The 15929-nt window shown below is 36.4% G+C and overlaps 2 protein-coding genes across 9 annotated transcripts; one reads left to right on the forward strand and one right to left on the reverse strand.

Moving 5' to 3' along the window:
• The first annotated feature begins 1363 nt into the window (after positions 1–1363).
• On the forward strand, positions 1364–11522 carry LOC111453046 (OTU domain-containing protein 3). Of its 6 annotated transcripts, XM_023093981.1 has the most exons (17): positions 1364–1620; positions 2527–2633; positions 2938–3019; positions 3452–3601; positions 4100–4161; positions 4860–4944; positions 5065–5211; positions 5316–5436; positions 5997–6121; positions 6201–6298; positions 6443–6589; positions 6671–6715; positions 7972–8128; positions 8226–8435; positions 8520–8583; positions 9999–10005; positions 10698–11522. In XM_023093981.1, exons 1-11 carry the CDS (start codon positions 1573–1575, stop codon positions 6570–6572), a joined length of 1155 nt encoding a protein of 384 aa, XP_022949749.1. In that variant the 5' UTR covers positions 1364–1572; the 3' UTR covers positions 6573–6589; positions 6671–6715; positions 7972–8128; positions 8226–8435; positions 8520–8583; positions 9999–10005; positions 10698–11522. The 6 variants fall into 6 exon arrangements, with proteins under 6 accessions (XP_022949749.1, XP_022949748.1, XP_022949750.1 ...); XM_023093980.1 differs by lacking the exons at positions 7972–8128; positions 8226–8435; positions 8520–8583; positions 9999–10005; positions 10698–11522 and adding an exon at positions 7441–7867; XM_023093982.1 differs by lacking the exons at positions 7972–8128; positions 8226–8435; positions 8520–8583; positions 9999–10005; positions 10698–11522 and adding an exon at positions 7441–7867 and having other exon boundaries at positions 2944–3019.
• Positions 11523–11816: 294 nt separating this feature from the next.
• Positions 11817–15044, reverse strand: LOC111453044 (floral homeotic protein APETALA 2-like). 3 transcript variants are annotated; one of them, XM_023093978.1, is made up of 10 exons: positions 14254–15044; positions 14012–14037; positions 13852–13882; positions 13682–13769; positions 13438–13583; positions 13304–13348; positions 13111–13184; positions 12822–12988; positions 12480–12731; positions 11817–12402 (listed from the first exon to the last, which is right to left on the reverse strand). In XM_023093978.1, exons 1-10 carry the CDS (start codon positions 14757–14759, stop codon positions 12193–12195), a joined length of 1545 nt encoding a protein of 514 aa, XP_022949746.1. In that variant the 5' UTR covers positions 14760–15044; the 3' UTR covers positions 11817–12192. The 3 variants fall into 3 exon arrangements, with proteins under 3 accessions (XP_022949746.1, XP_022949745.1, XP_022949744.1); XM_023093977.1 differs by having other exon boundaries at positions 11817–12396; positions 13090–13184; positions 14254–15040; XM_023093976.1 differs by having other exon boundaries at positions 13090–13184; positions 14254–15040.
• Positions 15045–15929: the final 885 nt, after the last annotated feature.

Here is a 15929-nt window from a genome sequence, read left to right on the forward strand (position 1 = left end):
TCATCTAATTCACACAATTAATTAACTTTTCTCCATAATCTGTGTCTCCCATTTTACTTATCTACAATTTCGATACCATTCCACCATCTACTTTTTTGTATTATTTTTCAAACCCCATTTCACCCGTATTTTCTTAGTATTGAATAATAATAATAATAATAATAATATATATATATAAAAATTCATGGGATGGGAGATACAATGGATTTAGATTTAATTTAATCAATTCCAAAATTTCCCATTTTTTACTGTCTCCTCTTCGTAGCAAGGAAGGACAAGCATACATTTCCTCCATGCCTCCTCTAATTTCTACGCTTCATCAACTTTAGAAACAATGGAATCCACAGCACTTATCTGAGCCCATCCCCATGGAGTATGGCATATCGAGTACCATACACTCTAATCCAATACGTACGCTCGATATCGTTATAACTAAAATAGTAAAATGTAGGTGAGACAATTCATCGTAACTACGGTTTTAATTTTTTTTTATTTAAGTAGGTGTTTAGATTATTCCATCCAGGTAAAACATCACCCTCTACTAATGAAAGAATTATGGTTATGTTTTTTTCTTCGTGATCATGAATATAATTTATGTTTGTTTTTAATGAACATATTTGTGTTTTCTAAACTCTTATTTTAAATCTTCATAAAACGAACTATTTATTTATATTTTTCCTTAAAGACAAAAATTCACAAAACGATTCTACAACATCTATACGTGCAATTTAATACCTTGGGAACATACCATTTTCTCAAAGTGAAGGCCCGCCAATCAAATCACAAACCGAAATTGATCAAATTGAAGTTCTGTAATATTATTAAGAGCTATAGGATCAAACAGTAACGAGACTGGAAACTCGCCTATGTTTGAATGTCGATTCGATGTATGATGACGTTACTTGATAGAGATGGTAATGCTTTTTGTGGACCCGATCATAGAGAAGACACGACATCCTTTTGCCTAATCGCACCTTGTCACGTTTTATTTATTGACATCCTTTCTTTCTTAGAGAATGTTTTTAACTAAATAATTCAATCAACTTCCTCAATTTAATTTTCATAAAATATAAATAAATACAGTAAACTTTAAAATTTTAACATTTTAGTTTATTAAGGTTATTTTTAAAATTGTAACAATTTAATTTCGAATTTTTTTATCAGAATTAATTGTTAAATTTTATTAGAAAATACTCAAAACTTAGGATTTATAATTATATTTAATTATTGTCTAATCCATTTGTGATTGTATAATATCAGAAATCATATAATATTGTAAAATAATCATTTACTTACATAAATTACTAAATTATTATACGATATCGAAATCCCTAATATATCAAATCATGATAATATCATATGTTGGGGACTCTGTTATTGTAGAGAACTAAGAAACGGGAGGGATCGGGGTATCTCCGTTTGAACAGCGGCGCGCAAGTCAGGCTCAGTAACGAACAATTCTTGGAACATAGGCCGCAGCCTGAGCCGTTTTTTGATATCCAACACAACGAAAACACAGCCGTTGCTGTGAGTCCTCAAGCAGCGGAAAGCGTTGTTCAGGATTTTGTGGGAATGGTTAAAACTAAGCACCAAAAGTCCAATCCTAAGCGACACCCGCAAGTAATTCCTTCTATCTCTCTTTTCTCAACTCTACGCCTTCTTTCATTGTGCACAACGACAACCCTTATTTTCTTGTTTAAGCTCTTACCTCTGTTCCATTCCTAATGCAACGCCCAATTGTGTGCTTATGCTGGCTCATCCCAAGTTATCATTGGGGTTGAATTTACCCCAATTTTTCTGAACTAGCTTCATGACTATTATGCTAGATATCAGTTTTATCATTGTTAAAGCTCAGTGATTGCTTAAAAATATATCATAACTTATATTTGGGTTTAGTGATGCTGTACTGCAGAATCAGAGCCCGGACTTTAGAATTCAAATATCCTGCAATGTCAACCTAATCTTATTTGATATTAATTCTGAGTTTTGTTTGTTTGCGGAGTGTTAAAGAATATATGAAAAGATTAAATATACTCTAATTTGTAGGCCAGATTTCATTGGGTCGGGTAATTTAACAATTATTGGTTTGTTTAGAAGTAGTTGTTTAGTAGTAGCTTTTAGGTTTAGTCAAATGAGCATAATTCAATGGTTAAGTCACTAGCAATCTTCTCTAAAAGTCAAAGGTCGAATCTCTATCCTTACAGTTGCAATGCTATATATATACACACAAACACACACACACACAAAGTTTGTTGCTTAGCAAGAAGTTTTGGGTTATTTAAAGGGAAGAATATGTCTTTGCAAGATACTTCCGAGGTAAAAGGTAACATTAGTTGGTGGCTGGAGACTAGCCAACTTCCATTACTCCGGACATGTCCAGTAAGCTTCATTGCAACGAAGTGGTCGATTACTATGTTCACACTATACATTACACTCTCTGCTAATGCATGCCTCGAGCTTGATGTTAAGCTAGATGATCAGAATTTCCTCTAATACTAGTTCCCTGAAAATGGTTTTGATTGGCAGAACAAAAAGCCTGGAAAGTCACCTGATATTTCGCAGTTTCGTGCTCAGCTTGACTTGTTGAACCTTAAAATTGTACAAGTGACCGCAGATGGTAATTGTTTTTTCAGGTCAGGAATGATTAGATGAATCCATATTATTCTTGTAGAGAATCATATATTGCTAGTAATTGCCTGAGGATAGGGCCTGGGAGATGTCATATTTCCTTGGTGGTTCCATTTGTACCTCTTCTTTCAATCAATATATTTATATACTGCATAATGCATATAACTCTAAGCTTATGAGATTTTCGTTCATTTTTGTTTCAAATGGTCTGCATGCTTATCAATTGACTTGTCTAATGCTCATATTTTCAAGAGATTTTCTATTTGGCTTATGTTTTTTTGAAAGTTACTCTTGTATAATCTCAATAAGTTGCAGGGCCCTTGCAGATCAGTTAGAAGGGGATCAAGAGGAACACGAAAAGTACCGGAAGATGGTCGTACAATATATTTTAGTATGTATCAGGAACTAGCTTCTCATACTAACTCTGGCATTGTACTTAACCATACTTTCTTATAATGAGTATAAACTTTACCTAGTACACATTATTCTTTAACCTTTAATAGTAACTACAATATGTTAGTATTCCTTATGCACTGCTCCGTACAATGTGTCTAGATTACAAAAAATGTGGAATTTTTTATTTGGTCTACCATCCATGATTTTGTTATTAATTCCTTGCAAAATTTCCGTGGATTAATTCTCTGTCTGCAGTTGATTCTATATTGTCATCCAATTATGCTTCAATTTGTCTCATATCACTTGCATTCACGTAAAGTCACACACTTGTTTCATTGGATTTGTCTACTATCTCTCTCTTCCCCCCCCGCCCCCCAGCTTCCTACATATTCTTATCATAATATGTATTATAAAATGTCATTAACAGAAAAACCGTGGAGCATTTGAGCCATTTATTGAGGATGATGTCCCATTTGACGAATATTGTGAGTCCATGGAAAAGGATGGTACCTGGGCTGGACATCTGGAATTGCAGGCTGCTTCTCTTGTTACTCATAGTAATATATGCATTCACCGGGTGAGAACTCTCTACAAACCTCTGCGTCCATTGTTTCTTTCCGGAAATTTTCCATGGTATCTTCAAAATTGAAGAACCAAGTCTGCATTCAATTCTTTGAGCAAGTATGATGACCAATGTAGTGCTAACTATGTTGAAGTGCAGAACAAAAGGGTGCTTTTCATGCGCTAAGCCTGGAACTACTACGAATTTTTTAACAGGACATGTATTTGAGTATTGAAACTATAACTCATAACGGCTGGGTATTATGTTTTAGTATTTATATTTGTGATACAAAATTAGGATAACAATGAGCCATCAACTGAAAATTCCTGAAGGTTAGGTTTCATCTAATGTGTGTGTTTGTGTATTAATTTGTATTAGTTGACTTTAATTAATGTGTTTGTCCGTCCCTCAACTTAAACCTATAGACTTGTCGTTACTACTACATGGATATCACGAATTATGTAATACTAGTTGGCCAGGATCATTGTTTACTGATTACTTGTAAATGTATAGATGTCATCACCTCGTTGGTACATACGAAATTTCGAGGATCAAGAAGCTCGTATGGTCCACTTGTAAGTGTTTGATTTATATTGTACATTAGCCGTCAAATTTTCTTATAAATGACTGAATAGGTATGAAGAAATTTGAATATGAAGCTAATTAGGTACAATATTTTTGGTGCTGTATTTATGTGAGTGGTAATAGATGTCCTTAAATAGATGCTAATAGCTTCTTATTGTAAACTTAAAATATATTATATTTGGAAACATATGCCTTGAAGTATCTAATTACAAAGTACAATCATAAATTTGTAGTTCTATTCAGCAGTTTATGATAAGACCATTAGTTCATAATCAGTCAATTCTTAGGATCTGCGTTTTGCGAAATGAGATGGAAATGCAAATGATTGAAAAAACTTTGTTCTTTGATATTAAAGTAAGTATGAAAGAGAAAGTTAACGTGACTGAAAAGAGTTTTGAAGTACATAGGGTTCTAGTTTCTTTTATCATCACAACTTATTCAAGCATAAGAAAACCAATGTTGAAGCTGGTATTTAAAAAAATCAATCTTAAATCATATTTTTCTGATTATGTTGGTTGCATTTGTTATTGATATATCATCATGGTGTGGGATAATATTGCCCGTCAACTATTATCTGTGTGTTAGATAACACTTTATCTGCTTGTTAGAGTTTAAAATCTACCAATATTTTAAAATGATTTGGCATGCATTACCTCTTTTTTGACTTCGGTTTGAAAACTTTACCAAGATCTTATCACGACGAGGAACATTACAATAGTGTGCGATTGAAGGAAGACACATGTGCTGGCCCAGCCAGGCTAATTACAATCAAAGTCAGTTTCTGTTTTTCTTTTTTCCCTGAATATATATTTATTTTTGGAAGTTTTGCTCATTTTCACTGACAGATAAAAAGCAATATATTAACAGCCCATTTTATTGTTTTGCTGTGGAAGGGTGATACTGTTCCCTCAGCAAGCTCACTTCAAGCAAAAGTTTTCTCTACGAGTTCTCAAAAGAGAGGTCAAAGTGCTATTAGTCTTGGAAATATCAAGTTAGTTATGGCAGGTAGTGGTTGTCAAAATTCTAAAGAAGTTGAAAAGGTGATTACATCATGCTAAATATTGGTTTCCCATGTCCATATAATTGATTTTCTTATAATGCATTTACTATTTAGTTAGGAGTTGTGCTTTTCGTTTGGTGGCAGGTTTTGGTCCAAGTCGATGGGGATGTTGATGCTGCAATAGAGTTTCTTGTGGCAGAACAAGCAGCAGAAGAACACAAAGAGCCAACTGAATCAACTTTGTGTCATATAGATTCTTCTTTTGGTAATTTCAGATTATCAATTTTCTTCCTTTCTAGAAAATTTTGTGCACATACGCTACATTAAAAGCGGAAGAGAAAGTGGGTTTTTTTTTTCCTGAGCTACTGGAGAGGGATATGCACTTATAGAAAACTGTGGTTATCTACTCTCCAATAACATGGAATTTGTGACAAAAAAAAAAAAACGTGGAATGCAGATAACACTGATGCTTCCCTGATAATTTAGTGACGAGTCGTGGTTTGGAGTTTGCAGTCTTATGCTCTTATTGTTTATGTTTTTTTAGTGGGTTGAATTGGCTTTGTTAGTTTTGGCTTCAGAAAACTTCAATTTGTTACTTTCAATAGATGTCGTAGTTGAGTTTTGCCTATCACATAAATGAAGGTGGAAAATTTTTCATCTCATTTTTCCTTTCACCTGCCACTCACTCTGCCGGAAGAAAATGCCAGAACTTTTTTTTCTTCTTTTTTTTTTTTTGGAGTGACAACGCTTTTGCTCAATATTTGTGTTATCATTGAATTCTATAATTTTCCTTCAATATTTATCAAGATTTCTGCAAATATTCAGGTAGCGATGAAACAAAAGATTGTAAGCAATTGGAAGAGCGAACAGAAGAGAAGCACGACAAAGTTGATTCATCTAATCATAACACTAAACATTCTATTAGCAACAGTTCTCAATCAGACGACAAGGTCTTCTTCTATATCATAATGCAAGAAATTTTTAGTACAGTGGTCGTAGCTGCTTATATTTCTCCCTTTCCCTTATCAGAAGATCCCAAGGAATAAAGTCTGCCCATGTGGTTCAAAAAAGAAATATAAAGCTTGTTGTGGATCAGTTGCTGCCAGTTCGTCTGGCAAGTTTATAGTGTATGATTCTCGACCTTTTTATGTTTTTATGGGGTATATCATACCACTTGTCATCTCCGCCCCCACATGCATCAAAAGAGAAGACTTGAAATTTGAATATTTAAAGGAAAATGTATCCATAATATGAAGCTGCTCTCGTTACAGGAACAAAACTATCGACTCTAAGAAGACTAGAAAGGAAAGGAAAACGGGCAAGAAAGGTGGACCTGCTAAAGTTGAAGTGTCCTCTGGATCTGATGGATTGCCACATGACTTGGGAGCTCTTTGTATTTGATCTTCATCTGGCCGCATGTATGCCATCTAATCAATTAATTCTGTCTCACTCGTTTCTCAGAAAGTTTGCATTGAGAACAGCGTTCTATTTTGTTTCAGGAGGAAGCATTTTAGCTGCAGCTTAAAGCGAGTTTGGAATCACAGGTTAGGGACAAATTAAACAGTCTTCCTCTCTTTCAACGTTTTCTTTCTGGGGTTTTGCGACTGATAATTACCAATAATTTTGGATGTTTAAAGGATTTCCCCCTCTATTTATCATCACCCTTGTTATTTTGGATAAAGGATACAACTATATTTAGAAAAAAGCGGGTACAATTTAAAAGGATAATGACGAAGCAATCCCAAAAGGGAGGGAAAAGACTAATTACAAGAAAGAAAGAAAGACTATTATATTTGTTACTAACCCTTATTTCCAAACTGGTAAATGAGGATGACATTAATGAATTTGATGTTGGTGAATCATAAACAAGTAAGCAACTTGTGTCTTTTTCAAGCTCACTCAAGATCATCATACTTGTCTCAAAATATTTTCTTATTTCTCTCCCACTAGACAGCATAAAATGTGCTTTATCCACAAGTTTGGAGTCTTTCTTACCATTTTTTTCTTTTCTCAAACCTCAAGTATTGCGGAAACTCATAAAAAATGAAAATGCAAACTATTCAATTTAAATGTTCTTACATCGTGAACTGTAATTCTGTTGTTTTTTTATGTTTTTTTTTTCTTTTCACTTTCGCATAATTCTGGGGCACTGGGAATGCCCCAGATGGATGACCCAATTTTCTTTGCAGGGCTTCCTTAGTAAGTTTTAAAGAGTTGCTTTTACATAATCGTAATTAATGTCATACTGATGTCTCTAAGTTCGGTTTAGATGCTGTAGTCTATCGCTGATTGGTGGTGGGATTTTCCCACTAGAATACCCCAGTGGTTATTGGGAAAATGAAGGGCGGTTGTTTCCCCAACGTACGTCTATGCAAGGCTGGATCTTTGTTGAAGCCAACTGGACTTGGAAGTATAAATATAGAAGCAGCAGCTCACAAAATCTGTCAGCCTATGATCAATGTCGTTAGTTTATAGAAATGTAAAATGGAACAAATGAAATTAGCACCCTTTATATGCACACAAAATATAATCGCAAGTTCTCTTGTAGAAGAATCATGGAAGTGGCAGATTTGAGAAAATGCAAAGACTTAATTGTATCAACCAAGAAAAATTTGATGAGATTTAGCTAAGATTACATGTTTTCCCTAGTGTCTTGGACTATTGAGGAAGAAAAACATTTCGAAATTTGTTTGTTATGCACTTGCGTTCTGTAGTATTCGTGTAATTGCCTGCCGCGTGATCTTTAAGTGGCTCCGTTATTCTTGCATTCAATTGAATTGTATTGAGCTATGATTCACAGGTCGTTTTTACAGTTCCCTTGGTGTATAAACATTCCCCTTGGTTTCTTGGGTCACCGAGCCTCCAAGAAAAAGTATTGCTCTTTTACTCTTTCCAGGTTTATAGGGCTCCTGTAGAGCTTGATTTCTAAAACTTGGCGAGTCTTTGGAACCTAGAAGGTAAGAAATGGCGCTAGAGAGGAGATCAGCTCCTGTGAGTTGGTTGTTTACTATCCTCAATGATTGAAAGATAAACAAGTTCAGTCATAAACTGCAGACGCTACAGAAATCCTTTGGCTGGGCAAGAACTCTCTTCTATGAAAAGGCGGCATGTTCAGCATGCTGGGCTTGAAATATTTATTTCAAGCACGTGAGACAGCCTTAAGATCCACCATGTCGGACCAATAAGGAAGCTGCCCTTTGCCTCCCTACAATAAGTTTGCTGTAAAGAATATAGTGCACGTATATGTCCGTCCATTCAGTAACAGTAAGAACCTCATTTTAATGTCGGTAGGTTTACACAAGAAAAATATGTCTCTAACTTAATTGACAAAACATTTGTGTGTTGTAGGATGTCAAAATTGCATCTTTTCGGGACCACAAAGTGATTGTGCAGTACTTGCTCTCGCTCTCAAGTAAGTCAACAAACTCAAACTTAAATTGTCCGTGACAAAAGAGTATTTTTATAACTCTACATGTTCTTGAAAAACAACTATAGAAAACGAAATTAGAAGAAATTATTTTGAAAGCATTTCAAGAAAGCAAGTGTTACATGCTAGCATTCAATAAAAGACAACAATAACATCGATAACATATAGTTTAGATAAGAACATTTGGCAATTAGTTATAACATTACGAGGTAGAATGACTATGACAAACTTATACATGAAAAGAGACGAGCACAAACTTGCAAAAGTAGTCGTAAATGAAATGAAGACACAAAAGTAAACAAATAATGAAAATATAAAGGAGTTGTCATAGACATAGACATGTAGGATGGACAATAAGGCTTGGGACAAACATAAGCATCAGAAAGGCACATGGTGGTAAATGGTCCTCCTCTTGAAGGACATCCCTCATACAGACCTGTACTAACTGTAGTACTCTTAAGGATATGGCTAGTAAAAAGTCGTCCCTACTTATCTCTTTGTATGTGGTCATTTGGCATTTGCCTTGTTTGTGGTACATTCTGATTATAAATGTTTTTTTCGCATTCTTGCCTAACTATTTAGTAAACTGTTAAGAATTTTGTCCAGACGTGACTTTTTTTTTTTTTTTCCCCTTCTCCCACAAAGGGTCAAGAACCAAATTTGTTTGTTAAAACTCAATTTTGGCTTGCCAGCTTCAACACGTTTCTTTAATACATACATATATGTGTGTGTGTGTGAAAGTGGATAGAGTTAATTTCTTGGAAGTATTTATTAGTAAATTAATGTTGAAATTACTTGTTCCATGGCTAGCAAGAAGCGATTCCATTTGAAAGGGGTATCTGAGAAGTGGCATGATTTCTTTGCTGCTTCTAAAATGAGAAAGTTGAGAAAAGAAAAGTTGGGTTTATAAGAACAAGTTGGGAAAAATTAGAAATTAAGACGTTAAAAGCATTCCATTTTTAGCATTAATTAATCTTCCATGAAATGAGTGGGTAATCTCATAAAATTTCCATGTTTTTCCAGAATTGAGGATGATGGGAATTCAAGAACCTTCCTTTGGAGGAAAACAAATTGGATTTGATCAAACCTTGAGTGTGGGAAAATTGGGCATAACCTTAAATGGCAAACAATGAGTATGAAAAATTAGTTTCCAGAATTACAAACAACGTAATGCACCCTCTCACTCCCACTGCCTTAATTTGGAAAACTCTGTTTTGATTTGAGAAAACTGTGAGGAGTGGTTAATTAGCAACAAACAAATCATAAACATGAAGGTTTATGAGAGTAATAATGTTAGGAGGTAGAGGCAAGAGGGTTGAATATAGGGCATACGGGTTAACATAAAAAGTTTTTAGCGCACTAAAGGATGTAATTAAAGCCATTGGTTGGGCCACAGCCAGAGGTGAGGTGAGTAGCGAGTGCCCCTAATCTCAAAATCTCAACAAACCCACTCTCCCAACTTTCCAAAACAGGAAACCCTTCACTTCACTTCACTTAACTTGGGATACTCATATTGTTACTATTATTATTATTATGTAGGGATTGTGTTCAATGGGAATACGGCCTTCCCTGCTCTGCCTCCCTCTAAAACCAATAATGCACTTTAAATTTAATTAATACTTGAAGAAGGAAATAATGTTGGTACTATTCATGTAGTTATGCGCACATGCACACATATCCATCAAGTCTGAAAGATGGATTGAAAAAGACAATTTTGAAAGTTATGAGGCAGTTAAAAGTGTTTATTAGGCCGTAATATTTACAGAGGGAGGGGGTTAGAAAAGAAAGTTATAAATGATCAATTCAGAAGTTGAAAAGGACTTATGATATGAGGCATTAAAGAAAATAACATGAGACATTAGAATGGGAAAGAAAGAGTTCTTCTTCTTCTTTTCTCTTTGTGGTCCAATCCAAACCCTAATTGATATGAATAAGATGACACCCATTCACTTTTATCACATCATCATTTCATAATTCTCTTCACAAAATCTATTGTTTTTATTGTTTTATTGCACAAACTTAAGGATTCACTCTATCCCCTCTTATAAATTTTATAACCCTAAACCATTTGCAGAGGTGAGAGAGAGAGAGAGAGAGAGAGAGAGAGAGAGAGGGAGGAAAAAGAGCAGAGTGAATTATAGGGCAGAGGATGGGGAAGCGGAAGGCGCATGAAATGCCATAAATGGAAATCTGTGGAAGCCTTCCGTCTCACAAAAAGGAAACCATTTGTGTGTGAACCATGAAAGCGATGTAACGCACTCAACGCCAATGCCAATGCCAATGCCATCCCTTTTCTACACTCTAATTAATGCAATTTCACAAACCCTTTTCTATTACCCCACCTAATCGAATCGGATCAGATCCACTCAAATATAATATATAGATTCCAAGTTTTCCCCGATGGGGATTGTGTTTGTGTTTCAGATATATATATATATACATAGATGCAGGCATTTGCTACGTTACCCGGTGCTCTACCGCTGTGTGGGACAATAATTTAAGGGCGCGGCGCTAAAACCTTCCTCTAATCACTCATACTCCCAGGGTTTTTGCAGAGGAAGTGGCGTGTGGTGTGCATACCCGTTGAATGAAAGACGCGTGGAATCTGCTACCCTTCTAATTTAATCATCTCAAATCCATTGGTTGACTAAATTAGAATGGCAGCATGGATTAAAATAATGAGTGATGACGGTCCGAGTGACGAAATTTGCAACCAATATTATATTGATTGGAATTGTTTATGTTTTAATTAAAAAAAGAATTAAACTTGACCAATGTTTGTTAGGTGGTGGTGATTAAATATGAGTATATTGCCTTTCTGGAGATCATAAACCCAGTCATTTCAACACCAAAACTACTAATACAAGGGAAGAGGATGGTGAAAAGGGAGTGAGTATTTATGAAAATTTTGAGCTGTAAAGGCAGGAGGAAGGAAAACAGAGTGAATGAAAATTGAAAAGAAAGGGGATTGGAGGAAATAGGAAGAGGGGGGGTTTGGGGTTTGGGGTTTAGGGATGAAAGGAACCCGTGGTGGTCATTAATAGCAGTGTCTGACTGCTTTTGGCTGAGGGAGAATTGATTCAAAGGACACTATGATGCCGACTATTCATATCCCCCATTCACTCACATTTTCTTCTTTGCTTTTTCCTTTTTTTTTCCTGTCTCCCCCTCTCCGCCCCGCCCCGCCCCGGACGGAATCTCTCCCAATAACAAGAAAATGACAATCGTCGGAAAATGATCATTCAATTTGATGAGGCTACAACAAGAAGGCCCCCTTCCTTGCAGCTTCTTTCAAACAAGTATGTACAAATTACTAAAAATGAGCGTTGGAACATAGGGTAAATATATAGTAGTACATAGCCGAAACAAAGCAAATGTCTAAGGAATTGGGAATTGGTAATGGCACAATGAATTCTCGGTCAGAAAAGTTGTAGCTTTTTTCTCCCACCCATTACCACCACCTTCAACTTTTACTACTACACTTTTTTTCTTTCTAGATTCTCGTCGGGAAGCGGACAGGACAGAATAAATTAAAATTAAAACATGACTGACTCTTTTTTCTGGGGGCGGGGGAGAGAAATTTCGTACAACTTATTAGGAGGGTCTAATGAGACAATGAAACCCATTCTTGTGCAGCCAATTCTTGGAAGGTCTAATCTGGGGAGAGAATCCTGATGATGCTGCAGCAGTTGCATGAACTTGCGATGGCCCCGATTCAACAACTTGATTCTGATGATCACTTAGAGATAGTGATAGATCACTTCCTATTATTCGGCCTCCATTACTGCTGCCCGGAAACTGAATCTTCAACAACAATAACAACAAATCAAAATTTAAAAAACCAACACTTTTTTCTTCTCTAAATTATTAATTACACGTACTTGATAATTGAAGGTTGGATGATTTTGATTGTGAAGCAATATCTGGGAGTGGGGCTGATCTACACCACCCGCCTGCCGCCTGAATTGCCCATGTCTTTGCATTTCAAAGGAAATTGGAGATTGAATGTGTGTTTGGCTTAACAGCTGCATAGTTTCACACTCCAGGTACCTATTAGTGTTTCCTCTCTGTGCATTATTGTAATTTTTGTTTCCACTACCTCCTCCGCTGCTTGATTCTTGCAGCAAATTTAGCTGCGCATGATACACATGCCACAAATTCGTGAACACCCATATTTCCCACGAGAAAAAAAAAAACATTTTTTTAAGGAAATTTGAAAGAACCTGCGGAGGCCTAAATCCTTGACTACGTTGCCAATCAGCTTCCATCGGTAGAGGAGCTGAAGAAGAATGGTGCGGATCTAAGGAACCATTTGGGCTGTCATGTTGCTTTGAGCTTGAATTTCCCAGACTCAAATCAAGACTGTGGTCTGCTAAGTTGCTAGTTGAGTCTGTTATAATGTGAATTCAAAAACCAAAACAGAAAAAATCATTCATTTCCAACAAGTTAAAACAATGGTCTGCGTGTGTGTGTTTTTTTCTTGTGTGTTACCAGTTGTCGGATTCAGCTCACTCTCGTAAATGCTGGGATCGAAATTGGTGACAGCTTCTTTGCCATTACACTTGATTGCAGCTTTATCATAAGCCCTATCGTTATCATCATCAGATTAAATTTTTTTATTTGTAAAATGAATAAACGGCATCAAACGCAACCTCTTTCCTGGTTTCTTTTGTCGAGAGAGATGGAAGGGAAAATAAAAACAAACCTTGCGGCTTCGATCTCGGTATCAAACAAACCCAGATAAACATACCTGTAAAATTGGGGGAAAATAAAAATTGGGTATGGATATAAAGAAGAGATAGAACAAGAAGGGAAATGGAGGAAGGGGGAGGGGAATACTTTTTGCCAAGAAATTGGCCCATTCGAGCCTCCCATCTTCCACACTTGTGAAGCGTTACACCTCTATACTTGGAGCTTCCTCTGGGAAACCCAGTGCTTTGTCGGCGAAGAACATGCACAAATTCCTCCTTTGTTAGATTACCCATCTGTTCATCAATCATCAATCACATAACATTTCAGTTTAATCTTAATATATGCATGTATGTATATGTTATAATTAAGATGGAAAGCCAAAATTAAGGACCTGTTTTAAGTCGTCCTCGTAATCTTCGATGCTGAAGTTTATGTCCGCTTCCACTCCTCGGAATTTAATGGCCGCTCTATCGTAAGCACTGCACAGCAGCAACAACAACAACAAAATCAGTTCTGGTAGAGAGAGAGAGAGAGAGAAGCGCGGAGACAGTGAGTGCTCACCGAGCAGCTGCATGTGCCGTATCGAATCCACCTGTAACCAATTCATTTGATGGGGAGGAGAAAAATCACATCTTTGTTAGAAGGCCAGAAATGAATGATATACCCACCCCCCACCCCCAAAAAATAAAATTAAAAGTAACCAATAACAAACCAAACATACCGAGATAAACCTGCTTTCCACAATCCCTGATGAGTGCAACAACCAAAAAAGAAAAAATCAAAATCAAATCAATTCAGTTCAATTGTTTGCACAATTCCAAAAGCAGAAGTTGGTTTTTGGGGGACAGAAATTGCAGTAGAGAGAAGGAGAGAGAGAGGGGAGAGAGAGAGAGAGAGAGAGAGTATAATTTAATTTAATTTAAAAAAAAAAAAGAGAGAGAGTGAAGGGAGGGGGGAACGGACCAAATATGAGACTCCCAGCGGCCGGTTCTCCGGTAGAAAGTGACCCCGCGATACTGGGAGCTACGAGACCTTGGGCCCCGGCGGCTCTTCTTAATGGGGTGGGAGAGGTCATTGGGGTTGATGGAGTTATTATTAGGATCGGGATGGCCAAATTTGACCCCAACCCAGTGAGCCCGAGGGAAGGCGGAATCAGTAGTTGGAAGTGGAAGGGGAGGTGGGATTTCAGTGTCTTCAAGTGGGAAAAACTGGCGAGTTACAGGGCTTGGGGTTTGTGTGTCAATTTGCATGACCATGGAGCCCAATACCTCATCGGATCCTTCCTCCTCCTCTTCTTCCTCCTCCAACTCCTCCTCTTCCTCCGCAGCCGAACAACTGGAATTGGAAGCCGATCCCACCCTTTTCCGTTTGTCATCATCCCCGTCTCCCTCGATGGAGGTCTTGGCAGAGGAACAGGCTTCGGATTCATCCCCCTCCCTCACATCAGGGCAGTCGTTCAGATCCCACATTTTTTTTTGTTGTTGTTGGTTTTGTGCTTGGTCTATCGTGTTCGAGGCCTCATCCCATATCCTGAATACCCTGAATACCCTGAATACCCTCACAACTTACACACACACACACTCTCTGTTTTGTTTGGGAAATGAAATTTATAAAGAGAAGGAAGGAAGGAAGGAAGGAAGGAGGGTGGGGGAATTGAGATGTGGTGGGAGGAAGTGTGTTAGTGATAAGCTAAGGGGAAATGTTTTGTTTTGTTTTGATTAGATTTATTTTGTTATTGAGGGGGTGAGAGGAAAACATGAGAAAGGATACAATTTGAGGAAAAGAAGAAAAGAGAAAGGAACCATCTCTTTCTTACACACAACTTTCCCACGTTAGCCAAATCGAAAACCTTTTTTCCTCTCTTCTCTCTCTCTCTCTCTCTCTCTCCTACTACTCCATCTGTGTTACCCAATAATGGGAATAGACACGTAGAAAGATGCCTAATTACTCAATTCCCCAAAATATCCACTTAATCATTCACCTCAAACTCACTTATATGTTTTTAAATGAATTAAATTATAGTTTCAATGTCCAACCAAACAACTGGGTTCCTATACTGTTCACAGCTTTGCTGATCACCTCTAACATAAACCCTTTGTCTAAAAAGCACATTGCCCATTTTAATTGCATTTTAAGCTACGCCCATTTTATTCTCTTAATTACCAAATACATTACATTATAGCACGGTTGATTCCGAATCTCAACCTTGTAGCAAAACATGCCACATTTTAACATTAAACTACTTTTTTCCAATCAAACTATAATTACAAAACTAAATTATGAATTACACCCATGTTTTCAAATATCTTAGGTTTACATTGATTTGACGTTTTTATTATATCCTTCTTTTCTTTTCTTTTTTTAAGAAAGCCCAAAATTGGTTCTTTTGAAAGTGGCCCACAAACCAAACCAAATGAATAAAATATATTAAATAGATTTGGATGAAAGTATTAAAATAAAAAGTAATCCATAATTGAGTGCACACTAGATAAAGTAACCCACCCATTGTAACAAAAATAAACACAAAATTGTTTCTTTATATTGTTTCGCTAAAAATAGATAACATAATTTGTTAGGGAATAATTTTTTATATATTTTTTCTTTTTTGAAAAAAAAAAAAAAAAAAAAAAAAAAAAAAA

This window comes from Cucurbita moschata, unplaced genomic scaffold (assembly GCF_002738365.1).
Source record: "Cucurbita moschata cultivar Rifu unplaced genomic scaffold, Cmos_1.0 Cmo_Scf00015, whole genome shotgun sequence".
NCBI classification, from domain to species: Eukaryota; Viridiplantae; Streptophyta; class Magnoliopsida; order Cucurbitales; family Cucurbitaceae; genus Cucurbita; species Cucurbita moschata.

What these genes read in the sequence shown, in the direction of transcription:
- LOC111453046 (XM_023093981.1), top strand. Translation starts at nt 1,573, where the DNA reads ATGGTTAAAACTAAGCACCAAAAGTCCAATCCTAAGCGACACCCGCAA. An exon ending in ATTCTAAAGAAGTTGAAAAG is followed by an intron (nt 5,212 to 5,315) that starts GTGATTACATCA and finishes GTTTGGTGGCAG; the next exon opens with GTTTTGGTCCAAGTCGATGG. An exon ending in GTTCTCAATCAGACGACAAG is followed by an intron (nt 6,122 to 6,200) that starts GTCTTCTTCTAT and finishes TTCCCTTATCAG; the next exon opens with AAGATCCCAAGGAATAAAGT.
- LOC111453044 (XM_023093976.1), bottom strand. Translation starts at nt 14,759, where the DNA reads ATGTGGGATCTGAACGACTGCCCTGATGTGAGGGAGGGGGATGAATCC. An exon ending in ACGGCACATGCAGCTGCTCG is followed by an intron (nt 13,770 to 13,851) that starts GTGAGCACTCAC and finishes GCTGCTGTGCAG; the next exon opens with TGCTTACGATAGAGCGGCCA. An exon ending in ACGAGGACGACTTAAAACAG is followed by an intron (nt 13,584 to 13,681) that starts GTCCTTAATTTT and finishes ATTGATGAACAG; the next exon opens with ATGGGTAATCTAACAAAGGA.